Consider the following 19032-nt stretch of genomic DNA (forward strand, 5'->3'; position numbering starts at 1 on the left):
TTGACTCTCTTACTTATTAGCTGTTCAACCTTAAGTAAATTACTTAATTTTGCTGAACTTCTATTGTTCTTAGCTTCAGCCTCCTTGTGTAGCTACCACTCTGGAAGCTCTGGGTAACTTGGATGTTTTAGATAATAACAGTTTAGACAACATTTATCAGCACCCTTAGCTTAGCTGGGCCAGGGGCAAGGACGAGGGGCCAGGAGTCTTTTCCATTCACTTCCTCCTGCACAGAGGCACAGGGTTTTCTCTGTCCTCAACAACCTATAGCAGGCACAACAGAACCACAGGGGCCTTGCTGAGACTTGGTGCCCACGACCACTTATTCCTAACTGACCAGAAGCAGTTTCAAGGCCCTGATGTTTTTTTTTTTTGACTCAGCTCTTGATATGTTTGGCTTCTGGAGGCTGAACCACAGGAACTTACTTTCGACCTGCCTTTATCACTGTATCACACACTTCTATCTCCATGACCTCTAATTTTCTCTTTTTATAACATATGCTTATTTTTAAAAAGAAAGATAATTCTTCTTTTGCAGGGTAGATTTTAATGATATAGTTTATAATGTATCTAACAGAGTGCCTAACACATAATAGAGGCTCAAAAAATTCTAACTACTATTATTGTATTACATAGGATATTCTGAAAGTGAAATGTCAGTAAGTTACTGAGCCACTTGGACCCCAGTTTCTTCATCATGTGAGAAGTGAGCAGATGCTTTTCACACTCTAGCCTGATTCTTTTTGCCATTGAGACAAACATTTTCACAAGACATGGGGGAAGTGGCCTGTGGACAGGTCACAGAGTAACACTGACGACCCTCATAGGAATACAAAACTCCTTAATTCACCAAGACTGCACTCTCTAGTGTAACTACCATGGTTATTATCAGTTAAATTCCAGGATCATCTTATAAGTGAGGTGACTTTTTATGATTTAGATACTCTTAGATGAACTGTTGTGAATGCTAAAAAAGGAGAATGATAATTTTAGTATTACCCTTTTCTCCTCAGTTGGAGATAAAGACCGTGTTTACAGATATTTGTTTACACATTTGTTTACAAATGTTTGCTTACAAATATTTACTAAGTAATTTCTGAGACCCTACTGTTCAAGTAAATTCAAAAGAAAATCAATGTACTCGGCTCCTTGATTTCATTAACCAACTAATTCATAGGAAATGGTGGCGATGTAGAAAGGGCTATTAAATTTGGGTTAATAAATAATTCGGTGTTTAAAGCAACCAGTTATCATCATGATTGGTTAATATTACTGGGTAATATTACTGGGTATAAATCACGGAGATTTATAGCAATACAATAATGCCTCCCTATGGGTATTAATCTATTAACATAATACCATTCAGGACTGCAATTATACTAAAACTATACTATTGTTAATAATATAATCTCTACAAATTGTCAAAGATGGAGATAAAAATCTGATGACAATTTGCTAAGATACTTTTTTGTGTGGTTTATGTTTGTTACAAAATGCTACTCAATCATTTTTTCTTCCCAATTGAATAGTGATAATACCCAAAATGATGCCAATACCAAGGAATTCTGGGTAAACATGCCAAATTTGATGATTCATCTAAAGAAAGTGTCGGAACAAAAGCCCCAGGCTACATATTATAACGTGGATATGCTCAAATATCAGGTAAGCCTATTTATATGGTCAAGGTGTCTCTTTCACATTACAAATGTACATTCTAACATACCTAACATTAAATAAAAGAAGACAAAGTAACATTTCTTTCAATATTATTTAAAAGCTACAATTTATAAGAAAATAGAAACCTTAAAAGACTATTTGGAGGCTATATAGTGTCAAGAATATTCATACATATTCTTATTAGTAGAAACCTGCAAGTAAAAAATTTCATTCAAATTTAGGGAAACATGCCAAAAAATGAATTTTCAGAAAACTACATCAATTAAGATTACAAATATTGATGAAATAGTTCACTGTAATTTTGTTAAGAATATTACCGTACTAAAATCTCTTATTTTAAATGATTAAATGTAAGTAATTTGGTGTTTTTTCATAATGTGATAGTCTATGAAATAAATTCTGATGAAACTTATGTTAAGAAATAATTTAATGAGAATATTTGGTACAACACATTACAGGATATGAGAACTTTCTTTTTGTGTTTAGGATTTCCCTTTACCCCCAAATATTACTGATTTAATAAATAACCCTGTTTCAAACCAGGATTCTATAGAGCTTGAGTATCCCACTGATTCCTAGCCACTTGATCTCTTTTGAAAGTTGTACTTTAATAGAAATCAGTGCATCTCAAACTTGAGTGTACTTTACAATCACCAGGGAGGTTATAAACAAATGCTGATTTTGAACTGGTACTAATTATAGACAGACACAGATATAAATATAGATAGATATCTATATAAAAATCTATTTATAGATAAATAAAGATGGAGATGGGGAGGGGATAAAGATAGAGACAGAGACAGAGACAGAGACATCTACTGGGCCCTGACACTCCCAGAGATTTTTATTTAATTGGTTCAGGATGTGACATAGGTGTATATATTTTTACAAGTCCTCCAAATGATTATAATGCACACTGTGGATTGAAAACCACATGTTCTAAGGGAACCATTGAACGTGAAGCATCTATGTAATTGTACATTTCACAAAAATACAAATGAATATAATGTTTTTCTAGTAAGAATAATATCATTGAAGCTTTGGACATTATAACAAAACGTAGAAAGTAGACAGAATTCACCTATTGCCATATAAGCTTGATGTAAAGTACTATAATGAAAGCAAGAGACTGAATTCTGGAATTAAGTCAGCTTCCTACTGTCCACTGACCTTGGGCACTTAATGTCCCTGAGCCTCAGTTTCCTCATTTGCAAATTAGGAAAAAAGGATTCCTACCTAGGTATTTTATAGGCTGTGAGGATCTCACACCCTAACACATTTCAAAGTACTTTGTGAAATGTAAGTAGCCCTAAGGCTGACATTTTGTTTTAAAGGTGCTCTGAGGAATCCCTTTTGATGTGGTTTAGTTGTGTTGTTATTGTTTTTCAACAATGTAAGGGATTGGTTGGGAGGCATAATTAGCATTTTATGGGATCAAATCACATCATGTTTACTTTCTGGCCACCAGTAGCACCCTCCCAGTAACTGGGACAATCACATATACATAAAGCACCTCCCCAGGTAGAGGAACTACTAAGAAGTTGAGAACTCCTGCCAAGGACAGAGTATAGAACTGGGTGGGGAGAGTGAGTCTGCTCTGCTTTTGAGCTATCTTAAATAACAGACTTCTAAATAAAAGTGCATTTGCAGAGGATTGGGCTGCTAAAAATAGTTAAAGTTTAAAAACCTTATTATAAAGCTTATCATAGAGATTATTATAAAGTTTTAAAGCTTTTATTATAATGGTCATCAAACTAAAATTATGTCATTAAAAGCCATGTCTGTCATTTTATAAAAGAATCCATGTCTGGGTTTGTTTCTGCAGCAACCATGCCTGACTTTTAAGCGCAGCCTGCCTTCAGGACCCTTCCATGTGGTGTCCATATGTGCAGGCATTACTAGGCCAATAAAGAGCTCTTTATATTCTTTAAAATCAGCAAAACTCATACTCCATGAATAAAACTGCAAGGGCACAGACACCACCCACACGGCCCCTGCAGTGCACGCGTGCTTATAAAAGGTACATAGAAATAATAACCTTGCAAATTTTTCACTGTGGGACCAGGATTCTAGTTGATATTATTGCCTTATAACTTTTTGTTGTTTCTTCAAACCTGGCTTTTCCTTAGTCAAATTCACCTTTGTATAATTCACTGGTTTGTGAAGAGCAAATATGATAAGAATATTAATAGGTAACATGTATTAAAATGTTAACTCCTTATTGTATATGAGACACTAGGCTGAGTGTTTCATATAAAACATCTTCTTCGATCTTCCTAACATCTCTAGGCATAAATATTATTATCATTTCTGGGACTTCCCTGGCAGTCCAGTGGTTAAGAGTCTGCCCTTCCAGTGCAGGGGGCGTGAGTATGGTAAGGGAACTAGGATCCCGTATGCCACACGGTACAGCCAAAAACTTTTTTAAAAATTAGAAAAAATATATTATCATTCCCATTTGTCAGATGAGGAAATAACTGAGGCACAGAGAAGTTTTTAGTGACTGGTCAAAGATCACTCATCTTGGAAGTGACAATCAGAACTCACACCCAGATATATCTGAAAAAACAAAAACACTAATTTGAAAAAATACATGTTCACAGGAGCATTATTTACAATTTGCCAGGATATGGAAGCAACCTAAGTGTCCATCAATAGATGAATGGTTAAAGAAGATGTGGGGTATATGTATACAATAGAATACTACTCAGCCATAAAAAAGAATGAAATTTTGCCATTTGCAGCGACATGGATGGACTTGGAGGGCATTATGCTAAGTGAAATAAGTCAGGCAAAGAAGGACAAATACTGTATGATACCACTTATATATGTGGAATCAAAAAATTCAACAAACTAGTGAATGTAACAAAAAAGAAGCAGACTCACAGATATAGAGAACAAACTAGTGGTTACTAGTGGGGAGAGGGAAAGGGGAAGGGGCACTAGTAAGGGATAAGAGGTACAAACTATTAGGTATAAAATAAGGTACAAGGATATATTGTACAACATGGGGAATATAGCCAATACTTTATAATAACTATAAATGGAGTATAATCTTTAAAATTATGAATCACTATATTGTGCACCTGTAACTTATATAATATTGTATAGCAACTCTATTTCAATTAAAAGAAAGAAAGAAAGGGAAAGAAAGAAAGAAAGAAAGAGAGAGAGAGAGAGAGAAAGAGAGAAAAAGGAAGAAAGGAAAAAAGACCTCACACCCAGGATTGTCTGCCTTCTTGGCCTCAGCTCCTAACCAATGTGCTACCAGCTCCCTATCTGACATAAAGTGCATTGTAAACTCTAAAGTGCTATAGAAACTTTAATAATTGATTTTATGTTTTTAATCTGTAACAGTTTACCTGAAGCACCCAGCTCTCACTCATATGGCACCCTTCATGGTGATTTTTTTACTGAGTGCTCATTCGTGAGCAGCACAAACAACATTATGACTTTTTGATATCTAAGAATATTCCATTGGGAGATAATAATAGCTTCTGGGTTTGTTTCAGCCTTAAATTCAAGCCTTAAATGTTCTCTTCCCTGTCTTTGGCAAGGTGTCAGCCCAGGGCATTCAGTCCACACCTCTGAACCTGGCAGTGAGCTGGCGATGTGAGCCGGCAAGCACAGACCTGCGCATAGATTACAAATACAATACGGATGCAATGACAACGGCCGTGGCCCTCAACAATGTGCAGTTCCTGGTCCCCATAGATGGAGGGGTAACCAAGCTCCAGGCTGTACTCCCACCAGCAGTCTGGTAAGGAGCCATTAGTCCCCTTCCTCTTCACCAAAGGGCTCCTAGACAAAGGGATCACAGACTTTTTAGCATTTGTGTTTCCTACAGGAAGAGATCACAGCAGGCCTGGGTGTCAGGGTTCAGGGCAGAAAACAGAAGCTGCTATAGCTAATTTCAAACAGAAAATGATTTAACACAGGGATTTAGATGTTCACACAAAAAAAAGAGGAACAAGCTTTAGACTGGATCTCCAAGAATGTTTCCCAGAAGATTGCAGAACTGGTCCACCAGGGGAGCTGCTACCTCTGCTACAACCAGGAAGGAGAGAAATTAGAAGGCTGTCAGTGGAGCCATTGAATTCAAGAACCCACCACCCTCATGAAAATCCAAGGATAAGAAAGCTCCTACTGGCACTGCCTAAACTGCTTCTCAACAACTACAAAACTGAGACTGGACTGGAGCACTGTTTAACAAGATCCCCACATCTCAGTTAGGCTGCTGACCAGCAGAAAACAGCCCCAAAATCATCAGGAAAATGGCCTCTGCCTCCCTTCTATCCTCCAGATCTCAAGTAGTACCTTTAATTGATGGACCCTAATCTGCATCTAGGACCCTAATTACAAGGGAGTCTGAGTTTCATTTTGCAGCCTCTGGACTATTAAAAGGCACACTAGAGAAGGTATGGGAACAGAAACAGAATAGACACTGAGTACCAATAGCAGATGTTAAAAAAAGCCTTTTCTCCTAAGGAAAAATACTCTAGTTTTTCCTTATGATTGTTAGAAGCAAAAAGTAGAACATTAAAAAAGAAAAAAAAAAAAGAATGTCAACCATGTGACAGCTCCAATTTAAATTACCTGAATTAATTGATCAACTAACACTTCCCATCTATTTATTCAGTAGATGTGTTAAAAAAATTTTTAACTGCATTGTCCTCTAAATGTTTATCTCTCTGACAGTGTTGTGACTACTTACAATAAGGAAAGAGAAAGGAGAGTATTTATGTATGGATGAAGGGATGGATGGATGGATGGATGGATAGATAGATGGAAGGAGGGAGTGAAGAGGAAGGGATAGATAGATAGATAGATAGATAGATGGAAGGAGGGAGGGAAAAATGAAGGGATGGATAGATGATAGATAGATATAGATAGATAATGCTTTAATTGTAGCTAAAATTTTTAAGATCATTTTTATTAAATAACACTATCTGGAAAAGTATGACATCCATTAAATAAAAACCCTTGCATATGAAAAAGTCTTTTACCTACTTTATTTTTAGGAATGCTGAACAGCACAGAATATTGTGGAAGATTCCTGATATTTCTCAGAAGTCAGAAAATGGAGGTAATGTAATCACAGGCTTATTTTATTTAATATATAAAGCTGAAATAACTTTCAGATATTAGAAAACTATTAACCAAAATAATTTAGCACTAAAAGTAAGCAAAATATTTCAGTTCACTTTGGTATATACTTATTTTAACCAATAAAAGAAAATAGCTCTTCAATGAATCCTCTGCTACCTTTTTTCTGCCCAAGACCCCACATCAAACAGACCATACTTTAAGCAGAGAAGAGCTTTTAAAAAGGCATATTTCCATTTTGTATCAGATCTCACACTCCCTGATAGTTAGATATTTTCCACTTTCCTCTGATATTAATCATAAGCTGGAAAATACATTGCCTTCCAAGCAGCATGCTTCCAAATTTTGAAGTACCATTTGGCTGAATTACATTTTTATCAGTGTGCAAAAAACATCATGAATAATATTTAATGATAAATTTTATTGTATTTATACTGAAACATATACTATTTTCTAGTAAGTTCGATTTTGCTCGTTAACTTTGAATACAATTTCCAAAGTTATATCCAGAACGTTGTGTTGACTGTTATCTTGTAATAATACTCTTTTTGTAGGAGTGGGCTCTTTATTGGCAAGATTTCAGTTATCTGAAGGCCCAAGCAAACCTTCCCCATTGGTTGTGCAGTTTACAAGTGAAGGAAGCACCCTTTCTGGCTGTGACATTGAACTTGTTGGAGCAGGGTATAGATTTTCACTCATCAAGAAAAGGTTTGCTGCAGGTAAGTGGGTATCTTGTGAGTTCCATTTGCAAACAATAATGTTGCCTTAGCTATTCTTCCTTAAGAAGGAAAAGGTTGTGATTTTCTGATCATCTTCCTCCTCTTCTTCCCCACTCCCAATCCCCATTTTCCATCACAATCAGAAAGCAAACCAATTGTTGAATGAAGTAAAAATAGGACAATGAAACTGGGAATCAGAAATCAGGAAGGTCCTGGATACTTATCATGGCTCTGGCTATTTCTTATATGGGACTGACCTGTCATTCCCATTATATAGGTGTGTACACTGAGGTTAATGGGGGTAAATCCTACTTTTGTTACATTGACAAGCAAGATAAATGCTAATTTTGAATTTATCTCTTACCTGAAAACTTTTTTTCTTCAGCAGGTCTTCATAGATTTTAGACTTGTCTAGGCTTAGCTGAAATCTAAGAGGATCCATCTTCACTTTAATAACACCTTAAAAAGTCTAGACCAGAGATCAGAACTGGTTGCCTAGAGCTGAAATGTGATAATGAGACAGGTTTTTGGCACACACGAGAGTTTATTGGTGGGGATTCCCCAATATTAAGGTGATTATCTTTGTCAATGATTTGTTGGAATACATCCTGGTTTTTATGTCTGCCATATTGATGTAATTATTAACTACACCCCTTTTGTTCTCAAAAATGGCCCAGGGTGGAAATTATATGGTTACTCTTTCTATAGGAAGTTGGATTCTCACATCCAGGAACAAATCTTCCAAGCTATTCTGGGCAACCCAAACCTCTGCAAAGTATTCCTATATGGAAATGTGAAAAGGCAACTAGCTGGTCTGGAAAGTTGGAAACTTAATAAACTTTATGTATTTTATGTTAGTATTGTACCCTTCAATTACATAGTATTGGTTTCTAGGAGTAGGGCAGGAAGAATAGAAATGTTACCCACATAATAACCACATTATGGAACTAGCAGGTAACCCGTTGATATGTTGTTTTATTTTGCAGGAAAATACTTGGCAGATAACTAATAAAATCTTATGCAAGGATTTGGAGGATTCATATAATGGAGAACTACTGTATGAGAAACAGGTTTTAATTTTGGTTTGAAGAAAACAAACCAAAATCTGCACTTGGGGTATATCTGCTGGAAATGTCAATGACTTTCAGCAATGATTTCCCTCACACAATACCATGATGACCAGTCCTACAGTATTTACTTCTAGGTGTAATATTGTTAATGGTTTTAAAATGTAATTATTGTATTTGTAAATTGTACTCATTCCAGTAAGGCAGTTATACTTGAGTTTTAGCATTTTACCATTCCTGAAATGGATGTAATTTAAACTGTGGTATGTAAATTTAATAGTAGTACTGTTGAATGGCACAATGCTTACAGAGGTAGATTGCATTTTGTCAATATATAAAATTTAAATATAATATTGATAGCTGTCTTAAGGGGTGCCACACACAAAGAAAATTCAGTGGAACCAGAAAAAAACTTCCTTTTCTTCGGTCCTTAGTATGTTTTACTCGAGTGCTAAATAAAAATTCTATCTTCAAATATTTAGTGGGTTAAAGTCATAAACTATTTCAGAAAAAAAAAATTCTAAGGTACATGTGCATATTCAAAGAAAAGCATTAATTACCACTTTTTAAAAAGCTTTTTTTTCAAACTGCAAATTTCATAAAAATGCAAACTGTGTAAACAGGCCCTCTTATTTTTATAACGTGTAAAAAGGGAAAGCAATTCATATTTAAAGTTTATGAAATTATAATCAAGAGTAAAGAAGAGGTCGAAGTCTTAACTACTTCCCCCTCTCTCCACAGTTCAGCAGATGTTGTGGAGATTACTGAATAATCAGACTAAAACCAAAATTGTGATTTTAAAATTTCAAGAATTTCCATCGTTGAACTGGTTAACAACTTTTGCACAATAACTGTAAACAGAGAGTACCTCCCATCCAGCATGGGGAATGGTACCAAGCATCTTCCTCTTTACCAATCGGAACCAAAACATTGAGTCTAAATATCCCAGAAAAAAAAGATTTTAGTCCCCTACTTAAATCCAGAAGGAGAATTTTAATTTTCATCATTTATATCATTTGGGAAGGAAAAAATAAGCTTTATAAATCAAATTCTAACCACATTATTGTGCAATAAATTTCCTTTTGGATAAGATTCATTGTATGTAACTATAAATTTTTGCCATTCTTGGGGAATCAAAAAAAGAGTTATCAAAAATGTATGTTCTGATTTCATTGTTGCAAGGTATAATAAAAACTGTAATTACTCAGTCTGGCCTCATAATATGGGAATTTGGGATGAAGAAGCTCTTCTTCAGGGGTCCCAGTTGTAAAACCTTCCTTCATTACAATCTGAAAATATGAATTTTCATTTAAGTCATAGAACCTATTTTAAACATAAGCTAATTCCTACTCTAGGTTATACTATTAAATAACTATAATTATTAAGTTGTTATATTCATCATTAGTTGATAAATTTTATTTTACATTCATTCATACTCGACGAAGAAACTTTAGCCCCTTTAAATTTTAGAATCAAATTAAATTTTATAAGTCTTACATTTAAAATGAGATTGTGACTGGCAATTGTTTATAGTGAAACTTTCAAAATTAATATTTGTACTTCTCAATCAGTGCTTGCTAGCAAGAGAATGTTCAAAATGACCTGTTTTACCTTAGAAGAAATCTTACTGTTCAAACAACTCTCAATTGGCTCGCCAAGCAGTCTCTGAAGTTTTTTGAACAAGTAAGTAATAAACTCACTTTAAGCAAAGATATTCAATTTGATTTTGTAACCAAAATAGTAAATGCAAACTTTTAAATCCCATGGAACACGGAGAAATTTCAGACACTGAAACCAATGGAGAGTAAGTAACAGAAAATTGAGAATTATCCAGCATATGAATATAAAAATGTGTTTTTAAGAAATCATTTCATGAGAAAACATATTGGATATTAACACAAAGCATATTAAAAGTGTATAAATATATTGGTTCTCATGTCTTGCTCATTATATCTTATTTTATTTTATATCTTTCTAGAGTGAATTAGTAATTAAACACAAGTGTTTTCTTTTCATAGAATAATTTGGTTGATATATAATGTAATTTAAAACAGATTACAATGATCTCTAACATTATTCAAATGTCTCTAGGCACTAAATTCGAAACTATGAAGATATCCTATGATTCCATAATTGGTCTTTATGAAACAGAATGAAAGTCGGAGATTTCAAAATTATTAATTTTGAAATACTATTATTATTATTATTATTATTATTATTGAATACCAGAACCTTCATAGAGAATATATCCCTTCTTCTTTCAGAAAATAGGTCAAATAATAACACAATAAGCTCATATCAGGGATTTAGATTTTGGTGTTTTTTTTTTAATCTTGTAGTTTATAATCTCCTGTTACTCCTGTATCCAAAGTACTGTACAATAAGAATTTGTGTTAGGAAAAATGATCCTAGACAATGCAATTATAAAAGAAATACTAAGTCAGATTCATTATCAATTCCTAAAACAAAATGGACTAGTACATATTTAGATTTTCAATACCAAGGGTTCAAATAAAAAGTTCATTAACCAGAACACCATTTCCTGAGCATTATGATTCAAAAAGATTCTGCTCTAACAAGATAGAAAGTATGAATGCTTTATTTTGCAACATGGGAAATATTATTTTTCAAATAAATTCCATATTTTCGTGTTATTTTTAAAAATAAATTTTTGTTAAGAATTAGTCTGAATTTTAGCATAATTGGAACATACAATTCCAAACAATTAAATTTTAAATTATTTTTAAAGCTTTATTCTCCTCTACATGTACAGCCAAAACGAAAATTCACTGCATAGTATTTGGAAGTACATTTCACCTATAAAGAAAGAATGTCCACATTTCAAGTGGCTTCAAGTGAATAGAGAGGAACCATCCCTTCCAGAAAGTCCAACTACAGTTGTTTTATTTTGGTTTTTATGTATTTTTACTGAATCTCAATCTGCAAAGTGTTTGAGACCATAATTACTCATATTTCCATTTCCAAATATTCATTTCAAAGAAGCCTGGTAACTACATTAGCTCTACCACTAACTCTTGCTGTGTGACCTTGGACAAATCATAGCCCTCTTTAATTTCTCACCTTTAGAATAAGGAGTTGAGATTGATAGTGGTTTCCAAGCTTTTCTTAACAGCCAAACTTTTTTTCTGCTAAAATTGCACATGGAATCCTGTTAGGCAAAACAGCTCAGAGAAATTCAGGAGTTCCTCCAGCAGTTTAAATCTGGTCCTCCAGAGCACTGTTTAAATACCATAATAACACAGCCATGATCTATAAAGCTTCCCCCACCTCAGAAGTTCCATGGTTCTAGTTGACTCAGAGAGATCCACCTTTGCGGGCTTTAAAAAAAACTTGTACAATCATAGTAATTGATATACAATAAAAATTGATATTCTCTTGAGTGCTTAGCATGTACCAGTCACTATAGATGTTAGCTCACTTAATCTTTATGTCAACCCCCAAATGGTAGATACTCTTTTTAATTAATATTTTACAAATGGTGACATTGAGGCTTAAATAAATTAATAATTTGCCCAAAGTGACAGCAGCTGGAAGTAACCCAGTTATCTTGACAGCAGTGGGAGCCCTTGACCTGTTTTACTTGTTCATTCTGGGAAATGAACTTTTCTGTTTTATTTTACTATACATATTCCACTTAAGTACCCAGGTAAAAGGTGCTATGAAAAAATAATACCAAAATAAGGATAATTCCAAAAGCAAAATTGTTGGAAAAGAATATGTTTCTCAAAACATGATTTGTGGACCACTTGTATTATCATTTATTTAACAAGGGAAATGATTTTGGCTTAGTTACCACTATATCCCCCGAGCCTAGAATGTAGTGGGCATCAATAAATTGATATTGAATAAATAAATCTGTAGGGGTGGGGTTTAAGAATATGTATTTTGACAAGCACCCAAAATTTGAGAATCACTGCCCTAGTAGATCTCTCAAATACTTCTTAGTTCTGACATTTCATCAGATTTTGCACATTCAATTATAATTTGAATACCATTTTTCTAGTCAGCTTAATTTTTCATTCAGTCCATTTAGCTTCCTACAATCTTGAAAAAAAAAACGTAGAGGTATTTTTCTAGGAAAATTCCTCATTTCCTTAGAGTTCTTTTATGCTATCTCAAACTGACATGAAATGCATTCTCCCGTTGTCATTTTTCTGTCCTTTTTGTCAGTGTCTTAAAAGATTAAAAGAAGTAGGTAGGTTGCAAGCTGTCATTCATTCCAAATAAAATGTCCTAAAACATGGCTCCCTTCCTGCAAGGGACACAGGCATCTAACTTGTGAGCTGACACTGTTTATTTTGTAGGCCTTTGAATTGGATGCTTTATAAGCACGGACTACTGTCATTCAAAAAGAGTTGCACCAATTGCTTTCATTTTTGCATTATTTTTTCTCAAAATAATCACAGTCTGTCAGTTAAAGTTGAATGACACGGTAAAATGTGCCTATATTTACTAAGGAGATGCGTTTGTGGTTTCTTGTTTTTTTTTTTTTTTTAACTTTGTTTTTTCCAAAAGATTATGCATTTGAGCAAAATCCCATTCAATTTAAATGTATTCATTTTGCTACATGGTATTCTGGTCAGCATTTTTTTTTAATGGAAGCATAATTTTTTTATGGTATCAAAATTAGGGTGATCTCTAAATATCGCTTTAAAAGTTGGCAACATGATGCTTCCTTAAAATGAGTTAAATTAAATTGTTGATATGAATGAACAAGTCAATCTTTGTTACACTGATTAAAGAGACTGTTCTGATGACCCACCCCACCTCTTTTACTATGTGCACTTCTCTCTTCAGGCTTTATTGTATTTTCCTGCTCCTTCCATTTTTTTTTTTTTCATTCAGCAAACAGTAGTTAAATGCCATTTGCTCATTTGTGAATCAAACATGGCTACCATTACATTACTTTTTGTCTGTGGAATGTATGGAGGAAAAATGAGATAGGAGTGCAATGTTTAAGTCTCCAAATATTAAAAACAAACAACAAAACCCAGTAGCATTTCTATTTCTGTGAAGTTCTGTAATCTATAGGATAGAGCTGCATTTTAAATATCTAACTAATACCAAATATCCTTCTTGAAAGAACATCAAATTTTAGGGTCTTTTGAGTTGACCATGGTCAGACCTCTTGACTGTCCCTTCATAAGTATATCTTAGTGAGTTTAACTTTATCACCTAAAATATTCAAAACAAAACAATAAAATTGTTTTACTTTTTTAAGCATTATTTTTAGGATCTGCACTTATGGCCATCACATCATGCTGCTATCTGTTGAAGATGGTCCAAATTTCTTTACAGAGTAGAATTAATACTAGTGAACAATCTTTGGTAATACTTTATCTAAACACTTTAAGAAATTGAATCATGATGGATTGATGCTGACTGCATTTTTACATAATCTTGTTAGAAATTATATGAAAAACATTTCAGTTAAACATAAGAAAAATGCACTATTTAGTATAGATTTTGCAGGACTCTACACTCTATTAATGAGTATTACACAGTTCTTTTTTTGCTTTGCTTTATTTTGCAAATCAATTGTTTTCATAAAAAATCAACAAATATCCTTTAATAATTCCTGGGTAAACTGTCTGTTATCAGACAGAAAAGAGTAAAGCTGAATCACTTTACATTTCTCTAAATATAGTTCAATTTTTAATTCATTCAGAATTTCTGAATCAGCTTGATGAATCATAAGCCATTTATCATTTTAAAACATTCCATTGAATGAGTATATCATGCAAATGTTAATTCCATCTCATTTGTTCAGTTGTATATTACTTCAATGACAGTTTCTTTTCTTTTCTTTTGGCAAAACAAATTTTAGTGTTATTCATACATCATTACTTTAAAATATTTTTTAAAAATACACCAAATGGGGCTCCCCTGGTGGCGCAGTGGTTGAGAGTCTGCCTGCCGATGCAGGGGACACGGGTTCGTGCCCCGGTCCGGGAAGATCCCACATGCCGTGGAGCGGCTAGGCCCGTGAGCCATGGCCGCTGAGCCTGCGCGTCCGGAGCCTGTGCTCCGCAACGGGAGAAGCCACAACAGTGAGAGGCCTGCGTACCGAAAAAAAAAAAAAAAAAAAAAAACACCAAATGACTATCACTGCGATCAAGGTCCAAAGCCAGGTTTTTTCTTTTCCTTATGAGATGATAGGATGATCATTTTTATAGCTGTGGCTTTGCAGCTCAGTATTTAGCTCTTGCTTTGTTAAATGGACATGTGTGAGAGAGACTGGCCCCTGTTTTCTCTCTCTTCCTGTGTCACTCTCTCATTCTAAGGGAGTTGGAAAATTGCCACTGAATAATTTTTCCTGAAAAAGCCAAGTGTTGGTATGATATGCTAATCTCATGTATAAGTAGGACTTCACTACAGGCCCAGCAGTCATTTGTAGAGCTGGCTTTTTAAACTGTTTGAAGAGTATTGGGTTTCAATATACAAAGGATTTTTTTTTCACTTTGCATAGGAAAAGATCTGTATGAATGAAATGATCGAATGGCAATGGAAGGCATTGATTTTTTTTTGTACTTTTAACAATAAGAGAAACTAGGAAAAGAATCTCAGAGAAATTTTCTTGTATTTCTAAAGGTAATAAAATTCAGTCAGCTGTCTTTCTTAAAGAAAATTCTGTTAGTGTATACTTTGAGTTAGTGGTAGCTTTTATTTAGAGTTCTCCATGATCTTTGTAGCAAAAGTAAGCAATGTCTTTATGACCTTGGATGGAGTACATATTTTCACAAAATACCTTGAGCATAAAATCTTTATTAAAAAAAAAAACTCTGGGGTAAAATACTCAAATATACTATTTAAATTAGTTAAAATATTGATGGCTGGCTCCTTTTCCTACATGTGTAATTCAATAGAGAATACTTAATTCTCGTAGCTGTGATGAAATCTTTACTGCTTATGTGCCGTGCTCAAGAAAAAACCAGCAAATAAAAAGCAAGGGTTTGTTCCTTCACAGAACTGCCCAAAGCTCTCTGATGAGCAATGGTGTTATGAAATTGTAATATTGACTTCTTGAAGATAACCATGAGAACATTTTAATGTTACTTGCCTTATAAAATAGAAAAGGTGTGGATATCATTTTTTGTAAATAATGATTTTTACAAGTGTTTTTTCCTTCATAATTTTCCCAATCACCCATTTCACAAAATCCTGAATATGCAATTATTTATCATGGCACATTACTTCAACTAGGGTTCCCACTGCAGGACAAAGTTTAATTATACTTGAGAACAAGATCAAATATATAAGTAAGTTACTATTTAAATGTGATTTTTTTTTCTGGAAAATAAATGAAAAACATAAAAATAAGTTGAGTTGTGAACCTCTTTTATTACCAGGCTCTTAAAGTTTTACCACATTTCTGGAAAACTTCGTTGCATATTTAGGGTGGGCATGGTGGGCAGAAGGTCTGGCACAGTGCAAGGGCTTTAGAGTTGGACAAATCTCATTCTATAATTTAACTATAGTCTTGAGCATGTTACTCAATGATTCTTCATTTCCTTATCTTAAAAAAATAGAGTTACTATCCCCTTATCCTAGGGTCACTGAACAGATTAAATGAGATAATATTTATCAGTCACCTAACAGTTCCTAACTATTATATAGTAAATAGTCAACAATCCTTTCCTGTTCCTATTTTTATGTGAATAGGGATCGAGACGGGCCAGAAAATGTTAATGCTCTTTCTCCAATGCTATCCTAATCCTTATGTGCTCTACCGTTATGCAGATGTATTGCTATTGACAGCCAATTCTAGCTGCACTGAGCACTCCTTAATGGACATGCACCAAGCTAGGTGCTTAGGGCACCATCTTTTTCTATTTCCAATGATTGCCCACTATGTGAAGGTCCCTTCAGGGTCTGGTTTTGTTTGCTTTGGGTTGGGGGAAGGGCTCTGGGGTTAGAAGAGGGATGGTTATTAAGGAGGAAGGGCCTATTAGTTTTGTCAGGTGGGTTCTCAACCCCAAACAGCCTCCATTTCATATCTTCGTAAACTTTAAGGATTGGGGAGAGTGGTGTCAAGGAAAGTGTAACGTGAAAGTTTGTAATGCCCAAAAGGTAAGCCGATGAGTTCCAAGCGGCCCTGGGCATATTATTCAATATCTCAGAATCTCAATTCTCTAAATCTGTAAAGGACTAACAACGCTTTCTTTTTTTTTTTTTTTACTTTGCTTTATTTATTTATTTATTTATTTATTGCTGCGTTGGGTCTTCCTTGCTGCGCGCGGGCTTTCTCTAGTTGCAGCGAGCGGGGGCTACTCTTCGTTGTGGTGCCTTATCTTGTAGCGAAATCTGGGCTCTAGGCGATCAGGCTTCAGTAGTTGTGGCACACAGGCTCAGTAGTTGTGGCCCACGAGCTCTAGAGCGCGGGCTCAGTAGTTAGGCGCACGGGCTTAGTTGCTCCTCAGCATCTAGGATCTTCCCGGACCAGGGCTCGAACCCGTGTCCCCTGCATTGGCAGGCAGATTCTTAACCACTGCGCCACCAGGGAAGTCCCAAAAATGCTTTCTTGAAAGAGTTGTTGGGAGGACTAGATAAAACTAAAACTGTTTGCCAGTACCTGGTAAATGTGAGCTCTATTATCAACCATCTGTGCCTTGGGGTGGTGGAAGGCAGCATCAGGGATCGGGGAAAGGGAAGGCGGTGCTTTCCTTTCTCTGTGTACCTCGCATTTCCCGTCCTAGGAACCGGCAGCATTTCCCACTCCTGCCCCTGACAACTGCAAAAGGAAACTGATGAGGGCTCTCAGGGCTGCCCCTTGAGTTCCCAGATGTCCCCCTCGCTATAGAACGACTCGGTTTCTCTCCAGCTCGCGGCCACCCCAAGGCACAGCCAGGCTCAGGGCAGCCCCCTCTGGGCAGTGACGAGGAGATCCTCCACATCCTTAGGCGGCTCAGAGGACTACGCAACGACTATGTCTGCCTGGGGCGGGCCAAGGACTCTGTTTGAGAAGGTCACCTTGGAGACGGGCCGCGGAGTCCAGGGGGAGTGCGCGGGCATTCGCGGGCAGAGGGAAGCCTGGGAGGCGGGAGCCTCACCCCGCGCTGGTCCCGGCAGCGGAGGAGCCCGTGGTCTGGGAGGCCCCCGGCCGATTCGCGTCTGCATCTCCAGCACAGCCTTAGGTAAGTGCGCCCTCTCCGCAGCGCGGCTGGGCAGGAGCAGAGAAGATTGGCCGAGGCAAAAGGCAAGTTCGAGGATCGAGGGGGCTAAGCCGGGAGGGCCCTGTGTTAGAAATGGGCTGCCTGCCTTGTCCACGACCTCTCTCTCTAATGCCTTATTCCTCCTCCCTCCAAGAAATAAGAAAAAAGTGGCCCCAGTTTTTGGAACTGGAAGCAGGTCCCAGCCTTTTGTTCCCTACCCGCCTGTGTGTCTCGGCTTTACGGTGTTGCCAAGTGCAGTGGCCAGCCGGTCCGATCGTGGAGCAGCCTGAGTTCTGAGCAGTCTGCCTGAGGTCTGGCGACACCGGCGGCCTCAGCCCCTCTGGACCTCCAGGTCCCAATTCTGGCCTGTGGGGCAGCTTTAGAAACAGGTGAGCAGACCGAGGTCTGTCTGTGTCACTTTAAGGTTGGAACCTGAATGACCCACTTAAACAGGCTCAGTTCACACATATACACGCTCACACAGGCACACTCATGTACACAGACACACTCAAACATACAAGCACACATGCATTCAGTGCGCAGACACATCATACACAAAGGTGCACATACCGACATACAAAGGCACACACTCAGGACACAGATAATCACTCATACACACAGATGCTCACATGGGCACTCACACAGGCACACACATTCATGTACACACTCACTCATACACACAGCCTCACACACTCATGGGGACACACTCATGCTCATACACACAAGTACATGCCCACAGAGACATATATATGCTCACATAGAGATGCTCACACCCACGTACACACACTCTCACACACAGGTCCACAATCACACACACCCCACACTGCCTCGCTTCCTAACACACAGTACCTCTGCCATATTTGTGTGCCCTTCAGTACCCTTTGCCTCTGTCTGCCCTGACACTGACACACTGGGGTTTTAGGTTGTGTTCTTGTCTGACCTACCCACTTCAACTGCCAGCTCTTTGAAGGCAGGGACTGTTTTAGTTCTATTTCAGTGCCTAGCACAGTGTCTCCCTGTTAGGGCTCTCAGATTTACAGATTATAAAATAATTCCAATGAAATGTCTAAACTTGTATGTAGGCAATAGGGCAGTAGAGTTATAGTCCAAGTTCTGGGAAGTCCATTCCTACTACCAGCTTTTTCACAATCATTTGTGAGAGGAGGTAGGTTTTCCAATAAATTACCTCATTAAAAGTTCTATTTGCTCTTTACAAAATAAATCACTGTTGCTTGAAAAAAAAATACCCTTTGGAGAAGCAGCTCATCTTAATTTTTTTTTTTTTTTTTT

The 19032-nt window shown here is 36.5% G+C and overlaps 1 protein-coding gene across 1 annotated transcript in view; it reads left to right on the forward strand.

The window, feature by feature from the left end:
- Window positions 1–8511, forward strand: part of SGIP1 (SH3GL interacting endocytic adaptor 1) — a 127092-nt gene extending 118581 nt beyond the window's left edge. Inside the window, exons 21-25 of the mRNA XM_060119528.1 lie at window positions 1530–1662; window positions 5235–5437; window positions 6699–6763; window positions 7338–7502; window positions 8489–8511. Of these exons, the coding sequence (XP_059975511.1) occupies window positions 1530–1662; window positions 5235–5437; window positions 6699–6763; window positions 7338–7502; window positions 8489–8511 (589 nt within the window). The remainder of the gene's footprint in view (window positions 1–1529; window positions 1663–5234; window positions 5438–6698; window positions 6764–7337; window positions 7503–8488) is intronic.
- Window positions 8512–19032: the final 10521 nt, after the last annotated feature.

Source organism: Mesoplodon densirostris, chromosome 2 (assembly GCF_025265405.1).
Source record: "Mesoplodon densirostris isolate mMesDen1 chromosome 2, mMesDen1 primary haplotype, whole genome shotgun sequence".
Taxonomy (NCBI): domain Eukaryota; kingdom Metazoa; phylum Chordata; class Mammalia; order Artiodactyla; family Ziphiidae; genus Mesoplodon; species Mesoplodon densirostris.